The sequence below is a fragment of the Prionailurus bengalensis genome, chromosome B1 (genome assembly GCF_016509475.1).
Source record: "Prionailurus bengalensis isolate Pbe53 chromosome B1, Fcat_Pben_1.1_paternal_pri, whole genome shotgun sequence".
Lineage (NCBI taxonomy): Eukaryota > Metazoa > Chordata > Mammalia > Carnivora > Felidae > Prionailurus > Prionailurus bengalensis.
This window is the reverse complement of record NC_057344.1, coordinates 165,824,910-165,842,139: the sequence shown is the minus strand read 5'-3', so window position 1 is coordinate 165,842,139 and position 17,230 is coordinate 165,824,910. Positions and strand designations below refer to the sequence as shown.

At 42.6% G+C, this 17,230-nt stretch overlaps 1 protein-coding gene across 1 annotated transcript in view; it reads left to right on the top strand.

Annotated features, from left to right (window-relative positions):
* The window catches only part of NIPAL1 (NIPA like domain containing 1), a 31,079-nt gene extending 26,860 nt beyond the window's left edge, over window positions 1-4,219 (top strand). The window contains exon 6 of the mRNA XM_043572719.1: window positions 368-4,219. Coding sequence (XP_043428654.1) covers window positions 368-987 — 620 coding nt within the window. The 3' untranslated portion in view covers window positions 988-4,219. The remainder of the gene's footprint in view (window positions 1-367) is intronic.
* Window positions 4,220-17,230: the final 13,011 nt, after the last annotated feature.

Below are 17,230 nucleotides of genomic sequence, written 5' to 3'. Positions count from 1 at the left end.
GGTGACACAACGTATTGTTCTGTCCATGCTTCCTCTCTATACCTGAAAGGAGGAGATGGGGATAGGAGAGGCAAAAGGCATATATTCCAACCCCAATTTTGGCTACTTTCCCTCTCTGAAAATAAAAAGTCAGTCAGACAATAGCTGCCATGCCCCATAGTGTTAGCTATGAAATTCAAAAGATATGTTTGTCATAGTCCATTGTAAAATATTGAGAGCCATGCAGTAAAATGTTGTTTTGGTTTTGTTGTTTTAATCTCACTTCCCTTTCTGAAACACCTATGCTCCTACACTCCTAACAAGCTTTCATAAAGATATGATCCTATCAGCATTTTCTGAATTCTAATTCTTTTTTTCTTCCAAACAGGATTTATTTCCTTTGCTGTGATCATAACTGTGATCTCGTTGGTGCTGATTTTGATCGTGGCTCCCAGGAAGGGACAGACCAATATATTGGTCTACATTTCAATCTGTTCATTGATTGGAGCATTTTCAGTTTCTTCCGTCAAGGGCCTGGGAATTGCCATTAAGGAACTATTGGAATGGAAGCCAGTTTATAAGCACCCGCTGGTCTTTGTTTTGTTAGGTGTACTCGTGCTTTCGGTGACGACACAGATTAACTATCTCAACAAGGCACTGGACACCTTTAACACATCTCTTGTGACTCCCATTTATTATGTGTTCTTCACGTCCATGGTAGTAACTTGCTCCGCCATCTTATTCCAAGAATGGTATGGCATGAAAGCCGGAGATATCATCGGGACCCTGAGTGGGTTCTTCACCATCATCAATGGCATCTTTCTTCTACATGCTTTTAAAAACACTGACATTACCTGGAATGACCTGACATCCACCACACAGAAAGAAGTCCTCTCGCTGAATGGCAGTGAAGACAAATATGTCTTACTGGAGCACACAGAATATTCAACCCCAGGATACAATGATGACATTACTTTGTTTAGCAGGATTGACGATCAAAGTCTCTAGAAACCCCAAACTTTAGCCAATGTAAGACACTTGGAGAGGACAAGAAATACCTAATTCTTAGAAGAACTATTAGGAAAGCTGACGTTTTTAAAGTTCTAACTAATAGTTTAGAGGTGAGCCTCCCCCCCACTCCCCCCAAAAAAGCCTCGATTTTAGCCATCAAATTTGAAAACCAAGGTTTGGATCCTCCTCCAGAGGACTTCCAGTGTTTTTCATTTCTACAAACTTGAAACATTCCCTGAGCACAATTTTCATTTCTACAAACTTGAAACATTCCCTGAGCACAAAAGAAGTTCAAGAGTTACATGGGTCTCTGAGTTACTCTTCTGGTCACAATATATTTGTCTGTGCCAGGTGGCTCTTCATTTCTTTGGCTGCTGTTCATAGTAATTCATAGATAAACTTAGCTATGTGCTGATAAGCAGAACATCAGCCATCATTCTCTGATGAGTCATTGTTTCAAATTATTAAAACTGAGACGCGAGATCACTGATGCTCCCCCCGCCCCTTCCATAACTTCTTTCTTTCTAAACTAGATGGCTGAAGAGGGGAATGTGGAAGAAAAAATAGGCCTGCTTTGGAAATCTGCTCCTTGGTGGGTTAGAATGCACAAGACACAGTCCATGAAGAGCTTATGAATTGTAATTTATTAGCAGATCATAAAAACTTACTACCAATTCAAAAGGGGAGAATAGAGGAAGGAGAGAAATACTTAAGTGAAACAGTGTTTTCTCTTTTCACAAAAACAAATGCAAATGATTAGTTTCAAGGGTTCTTTTAACTCAAACCTGAACAACGTGAGACAAAATTGAGTTTCTGGAGAAGACCAAATGATTTAAGCTTTGGAGTTCCTTATATTCATGTTGTTCCTTTCTCTTACTATTATCCCAAAGGTCATTTTCCCTGTTGACATAGAGACTTTTGTAAAGTCTGTAAATGTAAATTGGCACATTATTTTAATATTATATTGCACACTTAGGTTTTTCTCAACTGTCTGATTCCCAAAGGGTAAGCTTTTGGAAACAACTAGAAAAATCTTTGTAAAAACCTGAATGAGTTATCATAATTATTCCCTTGAAATTTGGCACTTTCATGCTTATCAAGAAAATTATAATTAGTTACTAATCTTTACAAAAATATGCATATCCTATCACAATAAGTGGCAGACTGTCTTTTTCTGTTGAGTTTCATCCTGACCATGTTTTCCATTCATTTTGTTGACAAGTGTTTTGGGAGACTAGGAAAGGAAGTTAACTTCCTAGAAAACAAAATATTAAGACCTCAGGGACTACTACAGGAAAATACCTTTTGCTTATTAAAACTTACAATTTTCCTGTCTCTAAGCACACAGCAGGAATAACATTTTTGGTAGCCTTTAATGTGTATGGACAGGTATCTTATCACTTATTGATTTCATGGGAAAGAAATTACCTATTTCTAGACTAAACAGACTAAACTTATTTCCATCCAAAACAAAACAAAAATCCTAACTAAAAAGTTACGATATTAGAGGGGAAAAAAAGAACAAAAACCCTTCAGGTTGATTGGATTTTTCTGTTCCAACAGAATGTTTCATTTGTTCGTAACCTAGCTCAAGTCCACTCTGGGTCATAATGATAAGTTCTATTATTTAGAATTCTACTAGACGGACTTCAGCATTTCCCAGTTCTATTAGCTATGACTAATGTTCCCAGGGATGTCCAGAGAGGACTGCGAAGTTGTAAAGGGCCGTCACCTTCTCTTCAGCACTTTTCAGTGTTGAGTGCAACTCAGTGCATTCTAATTTTTGAAAACTGATAATCCATGGAAGACACATGGGTTGATACCTCAGGTCAAGTACGTGTTTACTCTGTTGATTGCTGTTTCACTTTAACTGTAGATCAGATGTATAAGCTATGAACAGAAGTTCGCAGGAAAAGTATTTTCTGAAAAGGTCGTGTTTAAAAATTGTAAAAATTCTTTTAAAGTGTTTTTCCCCCCCTGTTGAAAAACTGTATTGGTTTCTCTAGGACACTTTCTTAGTGAGGAAATGAAAGACATCCACCCGAGGCTATGGTGGTTCTCTGCTCTAGTGAAATTCAGTGTCAGGTATTTCTTAATGCCACCTGTTGCAAAGCTTTGCCCTTCGTGTATTGTGCCCAGGCTAAAGATTTTTGGAACGCAAGAACCCACGTGGATCTTGGATTGGAAAATGAACTGGTACTGCACATACACCCAGGAGAAAGGCTGAGAAAGATTTAATAAGTTGAAGTATGTTGAGAACCATTGAAATATTTTAAAAACTCTTAAATAATCCCTGGTGGGCACTTGCATCAAAAAACTAAAATGTTATTGCCAATCTAAAACTAAGAATAATTTTCCCAAATAGGAAGATATTGTCTAAGAAGGAATAAAATGCTGGCAGCCTATATTCAGACTATGTTAGTCTTGACTGGTAGTTTCATGTATGTATATATCTTCATATTTATACTTTATCTCACATAGATATCTTAAGATTAATTATATAACTATCGGCACATGGGTCATTAAGGATTACAGAGCTGTCTTCATGCAGCCAAATTGAAAGCTTTCCAGAATTCTGAAAATGTAATAGTTTCATTTTATTTTTTGACTCCTCATTTTATTCTTAGGCAATGGTTAGTGGCTTTATTTTTAGTTCAGATTGCAGAATGTTCATAAGACCCTTTAGATTTAGCAGCATAAAATTAAATTAATGCCTTTGTTTTTTAAGAGTATTAAATGAAATACTTGGAACGCACTCAGCATTGTGCCTGATGTATGAGGCATTTAATAGAATTTAGTTCTCTCTGAATCAACATTTTGATTGTTGAAGTCGTATTACCAGATAGTTAAGTACCAGTCATTGCCAATTCTCATACATTCTTCAACTTTTCTTAATTTGTGTCACATTATCTTGTTTTACGTAATCCAAATGAAAATGAATTCCATCATTATACTATCTCAACACCAATACAAAATTATTCCAACAAAAATATTTTTTCTTAGAGCCACTAAAACTGAACTAAGTGCACTGCTCACATTCTAACAAAATTTTGTGGAAAAGTAATTTGTCTGAATTTATATGAAATGTTCTGAAATATTTTGAATCAACTCTATAGCCCTGAAATTTTCTATTTTTCAAATGTTTATACGTACTGTTCATTTCAGAAAGTTTACAAATGTTAATGTTTCTGTATATTTTTCATTTGCAATAAAATGCATTTTAATTATGTTTGTTAGACTTCAATTTGTAGTTAATTGAAGTTAAGTGTATGTTAATGGCAAAAATACCCCCATTTAGATTTGAGACTTTTTTTTTCAAGTTTTGAGGTTAAAAGAAAAATCTGCACTTAGGTTAACTTTGTTTTGTCGTTTTCCTTGAAACTGAAGTCTGTTTTTTAGAAGAAGGCTCTCCATAGAACCATTTCCTGTATAATTGATTTGACACCTGAACCAAAGGTAGGAGAAACTGTCTTATCTTTCAATAACTGTATTAAACAAGATAGGAGTACAAAGCAGTCAGTATAATGAAATTGCTCAGGTCAGCAATTTAGAAGGAGAAAGCATTTTAAAAATACTTAGTAGCATTGCATTATATTAAGTTCACATTTGCAAACTCAGCAAATTAAAGAAACAGGAAGAGGGAGAAAGCATTATAAAAATATTTGGTACCATTGCGTTACACTACAGTTGCATTTACAAACCCTGAGCAAATTTCCTTCTGGCCCCTGTAGGACTAAATCTTCGCTTCACGGGGGTGTCTGGCTGGCTCAGTCCAAAGAGCAAGTAACTCTTGATCCCTGCACCATGAGTTTGAGCCCCAGGTTTGGGATAGAGTTTACTTACAAAAATATTTTCACATGCATTGACCACATCACTATGACTTTATCAATTTGCCCTGTTTGGATTTGAACTCATGTTTGAGGACAACTCTCTCACTTGTTTCTATGGAAATGAATTGTCTAGGATACAAAAGGCCTCTTTTTACAGTATCCCCTGCCCCCCGCCCTTCCCCACCATTGTATAAACAAAGAAACAATACGCAATTCCTTAAATCACATGGTTACCAACACCTCAAAGTACTCAATCCACTGACTGTAAGAGATCCTAAGGAGGGCTTGGTGGAGTACATCATGTATAGAAGCAGTTAGAACGCATTTTTCACAGCAAGCTGTGTCTGTGCTTAAACATTTCAGCCTCCTGGCTGCCGTATGTAGGAAGCCTCTAAGAGGTAAGCATAGGTTACAAAGAGGATTAAATTTCATTTATAACAATGAGCAACATATTTTTCCCAACTGAAAGCTTTGATTGGTTGCAAAACAAACAAACAAAAAAACAAAAAAACACCAAAAAAGCCTTTTGAGGGAGCTGACTGCCCGAGCCACCCTTTCACCCCTTCAGTTACAAATCATGACAAACCCTTCTTCTGGAGGGAAAACTGAATCTCTATAAATGCCATCGGTACAGGAGAAAATCTTTGAGTTGGAAGGCATTCTAGTTTCTTTTTTTAAACAATTTTTTTTAACGTTTATTTTTTTTTTAATTTTTTTTTCAACGTTTATTTATTTTTGGGACAGAGAGAGACAGAGCATGAACGGGGGAGGGGCAGAGAGAGAGGGAGACACAGAATCGGAAACAGGCTCCAGGCTCTGAGCCATTAGCCCAGAGCCCGACGCGGGGCTCAAACTCACGGACCGCGAGATCGTGACCCGGCTGAAGTCGGACACTTAACCGACTGCGCCACCCAGGCGCCCCTAGTTTCTTTTTATGTAGAACCTCCCCTGTGGCTGAGAAGAGAGTAGAATTTTTGCAGGCCAAGCTCTACCAGCCTCAAGAGCTTTTCTGGCCCTCAGAAGACGAGTCCTGACACCAGTTTCCTGTACTGGGACACTCATAAGACCATGTGGACCTCCCTCCCACTCAGTCCTAAATAAGCCCCAGGAACTACTTGGGGGAGGGGGCGAGGAAGCAGATAGAGTTGGTAGTGTAGATAAAGGAGCCATGTTCTGAATACCCTGTTCCCAGAATCCCCTTCCATTTTCTGCCTTCCGTGATCCAGTCCGTAATTCCTGGCTGCCACTAAACAGCCATCAACTCATCCCGGCCCAAAAGCTCGTGGGCTGCTTTGCAAATGCCTTCTCCAGGGACTCACGGACCATAGAAAGCAAATTCGTCCCAATGGAGAAAGCCTCTGGATCTCCCCTAGAATAGATTCGGGGCAATGACATGCGGCTCCTCCTAGAGTTAAGTGTACTTAACAAACGTCCGGATAGTACAAAGACATCCACAGTCTAAGCTCAATAAAACAGATTGTTTCCTAGACCAGGAATGGGCAAAATAGCCCTCTGACTCAGAAAGTCTCTCCCTCTATCAATTAACTTTCGCCTTTGTTTTTACCACTAACATCTATGTCATCGTATCACTGCAAGAGTTTTAAATAAAAGACATTGGAATAAAAGAGATTACTCTTCTCCTTAACTCATGAAACTATAAAGCTGGGTTATAATGGGCAAGCCTTAGAGGAGACAGAAAAATTCCTATTGGTAGAATTGGGTTTTATTTACCCCCGTCACCCTACTTGAACTTAATTCCTTCTGAGTAGTCTTGCATGCACAGAAAAAAAGGGCAAGTCTGTCCACCAGTTTGGAGAGACTGCTTTCAGGATCATAGTGTGGAGACTTTGTAATGCGGCGATTCAATCTTTCCAGAAAGCTGAGACAGACTCAGCAAAGGGAAGCTGCCGGATTAAGTTTACACAGGCAGAAAGGACAGTCAACATCAACGGCACCATGATGTTGTCTTACTGTGAGAACCAAACTGGTTTAGAATCAGACAGACTTAAGGAATTCAATGCAATTTAAGTCACACAGCGCAGGTCCCCTTACGGGGAGGTGCCTGCTGATTGAAGATTAGCCCGAAGCAAAAGGAAAAATAAAAAGCTTGGAGGAACTGGTCAAACAGGATCAAGTGTTATGCTTGTTTTGCCCGCACAGTGCGCAGAGTAGCTGGGGCTGGCTGAAGCCGGTACCCACAATATGAGCACATGATCTATTTTCATAACATCGGGACAATTTACAGTCCAGCAGAATGAGATTAACTAGAGTCCAATGTCTCTGAAAGGCCATAACTCCAGAATGGTGAATGAGACATCAAGGATGAGATCTAATATCTGTAGCCACGCAGAAACACGTTCAATTTTGTTACCAAGCAGACAAGAAAGAGAGGCTTGCTTCAAAGTCAGAGGTAAGCTCAGCTGACTTTCATCTCTGCCATTTAAGGAGCAGGCTCCACAACAAACAGCAAACTCCTTTTTAAAACATTCGAACCTCTGGCTCTTTCCTGGGGTTTCATGGAATTCAGCATGTAGGGTGGCCCCCTTCAGTGAGATGTACAGAGGAGCATCCCACCCGTTTCTGGCACCTTTAAATTCTTCTCCAGCGACCCGCTAGGGTTGAAATCTAGTGAGGAGATGCTACCAAGCTCCCTGCCTTGGGTTTCTGGCTCCTTGTAAAAAGGCACTGTGTTTCCTCCACTCTCCTTAGCTATGAATAGCATAGCTATTCTGATGGCTGGCGGGCAGGTTAGCTAAAGCATGTGTCAAGTTAGCAAGGGGACAGCTTAGTCATCAGGCATTGAGGGGACAGCTTTCTTTGTTCCAACTTTTAAAAAACTTCATAAGAAGCCTTGATGCAGACTGAACATGTCTACACATACATGAAGTATTTTATCCGGTGCAATGATTTTTGGCCCTGGTTGCACATTACATTCACTGAGGGAGCTTTTTAAAATTATCATGCCTGGGCGCAGCCCCAGACCAATTAAATAAAACTTCTGAGGGTGGATAGAGGCAGCAGCGTTTGTTAAAAGCTCCCCAGATGACTTTAATATGCAGCCAGGGCTGAGCACCACCTAGATCTAAATCTAAGGCCCCACCTATTAGAAGTCACATCCCAATTTCACAGTTGTTTTGTTGTTTTTTTTTTTTTTTTTGAGTGCTGAAATATAACATCTGCATATTCTATGGTTGTTTTCAATTCCTTAGACAGGTTTCAACAATCTTTGCAATAAGTTACATAATCCGTACCTAAGAAGAAGTACATAGTTCAATAGCTGCCAACAGAAGAGTCAGCATCATTTAGGACTGGGCTCGGCTTCAAGTCATTGAACAGCTAATAGTGGCTTAAATAAATGGGGGCTCATTCGTGTCATATAACAAGCATCTGGAAGTGGGCCGTTCCGAGTTGGAGCAGTAGTAGCCCCACAATCCTAGGAGGGACCCAGGCCATTCTTTCTGCTCCTCGGAGAGGCCCGCCAGATTTAACAGCAACAACAAAAATACAAGACAAGCAGTTAAATTTGAATTTCTGACAAACGCATTTAGTAGAAGTACGTCGCATGCAATACTTGGAAATACTCACTGCAACAATCTAACTCCAAGTTTGATGCTTGCCAACAGCTTTCAAGGTCCTTTCTGCCCCACACCTGAGCAAGCTGATAAGAAAGGCTGTCTGCTCCCTCCCTGGTACCAGCTGGGAGTTCAAACTCTGCACCCGCAGCCCCCTCATCTCAGCCCTACCCCCTCATCACCACGAAACTCCAAGGCAGTCGCCCCATCTGGATCCCCTGGGGATGTGCCCAGCAGATGTCTGCAGAAACCCTCATTTTGGGAGTCATAAACCTCTCGTACCTTCTTGCTATGTATTTGGTGTCAAGTCTCAACCTCTGAACCAAATTTGGGATGGGTCTCCACCCACTTCTGGGGCTGACCACCACAGGAGCGGTGACCACAGCACTTAACTCTAGAAACTTATTTGTTGTTTATCGGAAATTTAAACTTAACCGGACAGCCTATATTTTATCTAGCAACCCTATCTATGGGCCCTCCTCTTCGTGTCTGTTTCCCTCAGGTCTCAAAGCCATGCTCCAACAGGCAAGAGGCAAAAGAGTTCTCTTTCTGGTGAGTCTCAGCTTTTTATTTGGGAAGGGAAGCTCCCCTCAGGTGCTTCTGGCTGCATTTCATTATGTGGAATTTGCTGGGTACGCGCACGCTTGCTGCAAGTGAGCCTTGAAAGCTGAGTATTTCAACTTTGCATGAAAAGAAGAACAAAGGATTGTAGCTGCCTTTTGGAAGATTAACCCACAGCATCAACTATGAAGTTGTCTGTTGCCACATGTAATGGGGATATTTTCAAAATACCTGTACTTACCCACAAGTCCATTTCCTTCTCTCTGAATCCTGTTAGCCTGCTGGGTATGGGGATGCAAAAGTCACCTGGGAGGAAGGACATCTCCAAGGACCTGCACCTTTGACATCAGCTGGGAGCTTTAAAAATGCAGAATGTAAGGTCCCACTTAGGACCTACTGAATCAGAATCTGCATTTTAACAAAGTCTGCAGGCGATTGTATGTACATTAAAGTTTGAGAAGAACGGAGATAGAAGAACACTGAAGAAGTGAAGAACATTTTCTGAGCTATGCTCAGTCCCCTTGTGATACGGCTGGGACTCAGAAGTTTCCATATGTGCTCAAGTTGGGAGCAGGAAGAAGCTGAATCAAGCACCGGAAATGCTGTCATGGCGCCCGCCATATGAGAAGCTGGATGACCAGCTGCACCAGCAGCCCAGCCCAGCCCAAGGGCAAGTGGAAGCTATGGTGGAGCCTACAGTGCCAGCAAGCGCTGGGGTGAGGCCAGGAAGGGCTTCTGTGCCCTGATCAAGTCAGGAGAGACCAACCCACACAGCCACCAACTTGGTCTGCAAATGCCAGCAGGGTGAGCCAGCCAAGTAGGTTGATAAGAAATATTGTTGAGACCAGAGGTGCCAGGGGACCCTGTTCCAATCCAAGCAGCCCTCCCAGTCACGTCACCACTTCAAGGTCACCTTGCGGGGGCTGATGGTCACAGCCTGCATCGGAAGGGCTGGACTGATTACTGCCAGTCAGCTTCTGATTGGTCTGTGCCTGTGCCAAATCAGTTGTTAAATATTTTGAATATCACCCCTGGATAAAGTCACCCCTCTCCCTTCTATATCCAGATACTACCTTGGCAGAAACAGAGGGATGGGAAGGGAAAATCTGAATGACTACCCTATTGACTTGTGAAGAATGTTTTCATTTTTTTGTCCTGGGCAGAAGTTACGAGATTAAGCTAAATTGGATTTTCCCAGCATTGGCAAGTGGGAAAACATGAGGAAAATAGGATAGTTACAGATGAAGTAAATTAGCTACAGGTTGCCTGCATCTGGCAGTGGAGTGGCGAAATTTCCATTCTTGCTATAGACGCAAGGATACTCTACTTCCTCTATTAAACATTTATCTATCTATGTGAATTTATATTTTTCTATGGGCTTATTCAGGCATCTTTTTTTCTATTAATATGGTGTCAGTCTTTAACGTGATGTATTTTTCTCTACGTAAGTAGGGAAAGGGAGATATAGAAAATCATGTGCATGTCAAATTTTTCTGGAAAAGGTGAGATCTCTACCAAAAAGAACTGGTAACTACCTGAGGTTAGACAATACAACCAGAAGAAAAACAATCCACCATTGTGTGGAAATGTTACTGAAACCCAGGTTCAGAGGCCCACAGCTGGAAAGGGCAATACTCAAGAGACAGGTTTTTGATTAGAAAGGAATATGAGCTTTACTCAGGAGGCTGGCCACCTGGGGAGGAGGTGGAGTCTTGTCCAAAAGCCAACTCCAAGGTTTCTGCCTGGCCCAGAAATGTTTAAAGGGGTTTAATCAGTTAAGGGAGTACAGTGGTCTGTGACATTTCTTGATTATATGCATACTCTCCCTCCCCCCCTTCCCCTTTCTACTTCCCCTCTCCCGCTTTCCCCCTCCTCTTCCCCCTTGCCTCCCTTCCCCCTCTTCCTCCTTCTCCTTCTTCTTCTTTTGAGAGAGAGAAAATGAGAATCTTAAGCAGGCTCCAGCCCAGTGCAGAGCCCCATATGGGGCTCAGTCTCGTGAACCGTGAGATCATGACCTGAGCCAAAATTAAGAGTCTGATGCTTAACTGACTGAGCCACCCAGGTTCCCCTCAGCTTCTACTTAAGAGCCTCATATATTGCTAAAGCTCTCTCTTTAATTGTGAGAAAGCTTACTCCAGATCACTTCCAAAACGTTCAGGTGCTGGAGAAAACTGGACCTAGCCAACTGTCACTTAATACAGAAAAATTCCCCAATTTACTAATTATGTTTGAGCTAATCTGCATTAAAGAAGCATGGATCATAGCTGAACGCCTCCAACTGGTTACTAGAAAAGATAGCAGATCACATGCTAAAGGGCCAGAAAGCAAGAGGAATTAGGAAGAGTAGAGCAGTGCATATTTGTTGATTATCATTCCAGCATCTGTTACTACCCTCCCTTCCCTGCCTCTCTAGAGCTCACCATTTCTATTTCCAAGTGGTTGTGGGTAAATGGGTTCCATCCCTGGCTCCTGTGAGAACATGTGACCAAGGCTAAGCCAATCAAAGCATTCCATACCTGAGCCTGCTGAGATTTGTTCAAGGAAGTATGTGGCTCTGATCCAGTAAGAGAGAATATCAGGACTCTGGTACAAACGCTGGGACAAAGATGTCTTCTCCCTTTGGATGATATGAAGTGTCAAGGTGAGGTATGTGGCTACAGCAGCCACTTTTCATATGAGGATGAAGTGGGGAGGAAGAGGAGGCAGCCGAAGGACCAAGAAAAGGAGCTGGAACTATAATCACAGGGTGAATTTCTGCACCCCTCAACTTAACAGTCATATGGTCCAATAATACCTGATTCAACCTCAGCGCTATTGACCTGGGGCTGGATAATTCTTCCCTTGTGAGGGAATGTGCTGTGTATTATAGGATGTTTACCAACATCATTGGTCCCTAGTCACTAGATGCCAGTAGCACCTCCCTACCGGGGGTGATGGTCAAAAATGTTTATCTGAATTTGGCTTTTTTTTTTCCTGCCTTCTTGTTTTGGAAATGGAATGGAGCCACCCTGGAATCCCGCGAGACTTGACTCATCCCCTTCTCTCCCTCCAGCTAGCTAGGTGTGAGAGCTCCAGAGGAGAAGAGAGCCAGGAATACCCATCTGGGGTTGGACTCCATGCAGGTTGGAGGGTCTGATTACCATCCAGCCTCCCTCTCTGCTGCCACACGTGGGGTCAGACTCATTGCACCCGCATCACACTCACCATGGGGGCAGAAGGTGGGTGAGAGAGAGGCCGTGCAAACCAGAACTGAGGACCATCCTTGGCAATGGTGACCAGCCACAGAGATGGCTCTGAGGACGGAAAGGGCCTGGATGGATCTTCCATTGGAGAATCTGCCTGCAGCACTGGCCACACTAAATCCTCAAGGGGTTTCTGTTAATACCACAATAAGCAGCTGTTCATTGGTGTAGTCCAACAAAGACCTTTCCAGATTCAGAAGTTCTGTTCAACATGGAGGTTCTTAATTTTTTTCATGCTACAGATCACTTTGGAAATCTGGTGAAGCCTTTATATACCCCTTCTCAGAATAAGGCCCTTAAATACATAAAACAAAATATACAGAATAAGGTAAGCAATCATCTTGAAAAAGGTTATCAAAATATTTTAAAGACACGTGTGCCTTAAGTAATACGTCTTTTTTTTTATTTAGTAAAATGAAAAGATCTAGTGGCAGTTCTAAAAGTTTCATGTCTTTGAAGTAGTGATAAATGTCGATTTTTTCTCCCCCAAAAAGCTGAAACAACTGTCACATGATATGAAAATAACAGTTTTTCACAATGCAACAAAGTCACAGAAACTGCTAATATAAAATACTGGATTCTATTGTTGTTTTGTTTTACCTGTATTTGGAATTACAGAATATACTGAATTTCAGTTAAAGATCCATAAAAATAGATATGTGATTTGTTGTTGTTGTTGTTGCTCAAGTTTATGGATCTCTTTAATCCCAGGTCAAGAAGCTTTTGTAACTAGATCCGTGGTTCTCAACCAAGGGCTATTCTGCCCCCCAGGGGTCATTTGGCAAAGTTCCTGAGACATTTTTTTGTTGTCATACTATTGGGGCTGGGGTGTGCTGCTGGCTTAGTGAGTACAGGGCAAGGATGCCACTGAATACCCTACCAAGACACAACACATCTTTCTTTTTTTTTTTTTTAATTTTTTTTTTTAACGTTTATTTATTTTTGAGACAGAGAGAGAGCATGAACGGGGGAAGGGCAGGGAAAGAGGGAGACACAGAATCGGAAGCAGGCTCCAGACTCTGAGCCATCAGCCCAGAGCCCGACGCGGGGCTCGAACTCACGGACCACGAGATCGTGACCTGGCTGAAGCCGGACGCTTAACCTACTGAGCCACCCAGGCGCCCCAACACATCTTTCTACAATAAAGAATTATCCAGCCCTGGGGCACCTGAGTGGCTCAGGCAGTTAAGTGTCTGACTCTTGATTTTGGCTTAGGTCATGATCTCATAATTTGTGGGTTTGAGCCCTGCTTGGGGTTCTCTGTCCCCTTCTCTCTCTGCCCTTCCTGCCCTTCAATAAATAAACTAAAACAAAAAAAGAATTATCCAGCCCAACATGTCAGTAGCACCGAGACTGAGAAACGCTAAACTAGTGGAAGAATACTAGGCCTAGAAAAACTATGGTCAGGATGAAGAAGACTTTGTAGAGGCAGCTGGGAAGTCTGCCCCTTGCCCAAACCACATAGTCCTTAGGAAGCCTGGAAAGTATATCATCCCCCAACTTTATCCTAAGTTCTGTCGTGTTTAGAAGAAGCTTCCCATGGGGCGCCTGGGTGGCTCAGTCGGTTGAGCATCCGACTTCGGCTCAGGTCACGATCTCGCGGTATGTGAGTTTGAGCCCCACGTCGGGCTCTGTGCTGACTGCTCAAAGCCTGGAGCCTGTTTCGGATTCTGTGTCTCCCTCTCTCTCTGACCCTCCCCTGTTCATGCTCTGTCTCTCTCTGTCTCAAAAATAAATAAACGTTAAAAAAAAAAAAGTTTAAAAAAAAAAAGAAGCTTCCCAGGAAACACAATTCAGGGCAGACACAAAGAAAGAGCAGGACAGTATGGGCAAGGGAGCAAGGTGGGAAAGGCAACCGACTGGTGTAAGGCATTCATGCTCTGATTTTGTTTTGGTTGGTTTCCTATAGGAAAGTCCTTGCTCCCCGACTCTCATCCCAGGAGAAAGAGACAGGATTGTGATTCTAAAGGCATGTGCTCCATAGGACACCCAGACTTCCTGGGATGAAAGTAAATAGCATTTGAGGCTTAGATCCAATGAGGGCCATTACGCCAGATGGAACAAAAGGAGAGGAAGGAGAGGCTGGCGCCTAGAGATGAGGTATGGAAATGGGCTGTTCTGGGACTGAGAGGCTAAATTCCCAACACTGGGGCTAATGTGATAGGTGGCAACAGAGTTCCTCCTTGACCAAACTTCAGTCCAGCTCCTCTGAGCCCTCTTCTTGTCTAGGCCTCATCATCGGGCCCATCCATGGTCTACCCTTAGTAAGAATCCTGTCAAGCCAGTTTAGCAAAAATCCCCCTACCCCTGATATCTCCATTTGGTAACTGTCCATCTACTGAGCCCCTCACTCTGGCTGTACATCCCAACTGTCTTTGCTGTATTTGGAGTTGAATTCCGTCTCTCTTCCCTATCGCAATAGTCTTGAATAAAGTCTTCCTTACTGTTTTGACACGTTAAAATATCTTTTCTCTAATAGTCAAGGCCCAAGCTCTGCAGTGCTGAGAATGGGGGAGTGGCCACACGATATGGAGGGAGCTGAGCACTAATGAAAATGGCCCCCGTAGAGAGCGGGGCTGAGGTTCTCTGTGGCCAAGCCCATGTGAGCAGGGAGGACTCCTACAAGGGGAATCTGTATGCCTGACAGGAGCAGAGGACCAGGGACAGCTACAACTTGAAAGAGGAACCACTGAACACGTAGGGCTCAGGACAGCCCTCCCTCTATGCCCACCCCTCATCTCTATTTTCCATGTAGTACATAAGCTTCCACGGTTCCCATACTGCCTTGGGGAGTCAGGCACAGTGTCTTCTCACATAAGACATTTCTCACCAACCACAGCAAGGGAGAGACCCCAAATCAGGCTTAATTTGATTCAGAAAAATAATGTTATGCTTCTTACACTGAGTGTTGGGCAGTGTATTTACAGTGGCTATGTGTGAACATGTGTGTGTGTTATGAGGTCCTCTGTTTAACATCCAGTTCTTCTCTGGGCGTGGCTCAGGGACACGGCTCCACCCTGGTCCATACTTTCCTTCTTCCATTGTGTCACTGGCTGATACTCTTCTGTTACACATTCCCTTCTGTTTCCCATACTATTTATATTGGATTTTTCCGCTAACGGAGCTATCAACCAGAGAAGAACTACTTGATTCTGCCAGTTATCCAGATTGCGATGAAGTCACATGTCTGTAGCCCAGATGTTAGGGGAGGTTCTTTTTATCTTCAAAACCAAGTTAAATCCTCAGTGTAGCTGTTGTACAACTGTACACAACCAAAGTCTTTCCCAAGATTTAGACAAATTCTCTGCAGGCTTATATGCTTAGAGTTTCTTCTGCCTCCCAGTTTCTTCTTCCCAGGCATGTTCCATATGGTCCCTGCCCTGCACCATGTGAAATTCACACACACACACACACACACACACACACACTAAAATCCAAACAGCCTTCATGAGGCCAATTGACTTTAAGGAATAGCTGGGGTTATAGGGATGGGGTGGGACAAACATAAGAAAACAAATGTTCCTGCTCCCCCAAGTCTCTTACTGCCATCAGGCAATGTCCTCCTCCCTCTAGCTCTTTGATCTGCTTCTGTCCTCCCCTTCCTTTCTCCAGTTTCTCTCCAGGTCAAGCAATGCATCTGGCTCTGATGCCTACACCCAAACTTATTTAGACAAACCTATCAAAGTTCTCACCAAATCATGGACTTCAATTTAATAAGACCCCCACTCCCTGGAAAGAAATGTGTGTGTGTGTGTGTGTGTACGTACGTACGTATTCATCCCACACATGGTGAGATACCCAGATCTTTCAAAATATCTCCAGATACAAGTTCTTGCTTCTATCAAATTCCCCTTCTCTGCATTTCATCTCTAATATTATCCTTTTGTATCACCCCAAATCACTTCCAGCCTCTCAAATACTATTTACTTTCGGCTGTGCACGGGGCATCCTGCTATGCTGACCACAAAGAGTAGGGGGCTCAGATTACTGCAGCTCAACAAACAAAAGTTAAGACGAGACGTCCTTGCCCATACAAATCCTTTGGCCGTTGTAATGAGAAAGACAACTCCAAATACCATTGAGGGTGTGAAGCGACTAGAACGTTCATACACAGCGGCTGGTTGTGTCGTTGGTAATGTCCATTTAGAACGCTGCTTGGCACTATTTCCAAAAGCTGAACGTACACATGCTTGTTGGTCCTGCAACTCCACCCTTAGGCATCCACAGAACAGATACACATACATATTTTCACCGTAAGACATGTAGGATAATGTTCATAGCAGCACCGACCCTAAGAGCCAAACTGGAAACAACCCAAAAGTCCATCAAGAGTAGAACAAATAATCAGCAGTATAATTATACAGTGGGAGACTATACAGAAATACGAATTGATGAAACACAACTACACACAACATGAATGGGCCAAATGAATATATCGAGTGGAAGAAGCCAGGCACAAGAGAGTACATATCATAGGATTCCATTTACATAAAATTCCGAAAAGCCCATACCAATCCACGGTGTTGGAAATCAGGATATTGATTACTGTTGGATGAATGACTCGAATAGGGAATGAGAATGGATTCTGAAATTCTGGAATGTACCATTTCTTCATCTGAGGGCTAGTTACACGGATATATTCACTTTATGAAAACTAAGCTATGTACACATGACTTGTGTACCTTATGTACGTGAACAAGGTGTTAACAGCAGACCTGTACTCTTTTTATCCCAGACCTAGATCTGTCTGGATTTTAGGTTTGTGTTCTCCCAGCACTTGGATGGCAAATGAATGGCACAGTGCCTTCAATATGTCCCAAGATACATTTGGAATGTTGGGTCCCAGGGCCAGACGTATGTTTTGTATGCTGCGAAAATCTCTGCTCTGTGAGAAAGCACGTGGGCTGGGAAACCTGAGAATTGTAGGCCTACATGACAGATGGGAAACTGAGACAGAACCTTCTTTGCCTAAGGACAAACTCCACACACCATGGCCTTATCACCAGCAATCATACACACTCTCTAGGTGGGTGAG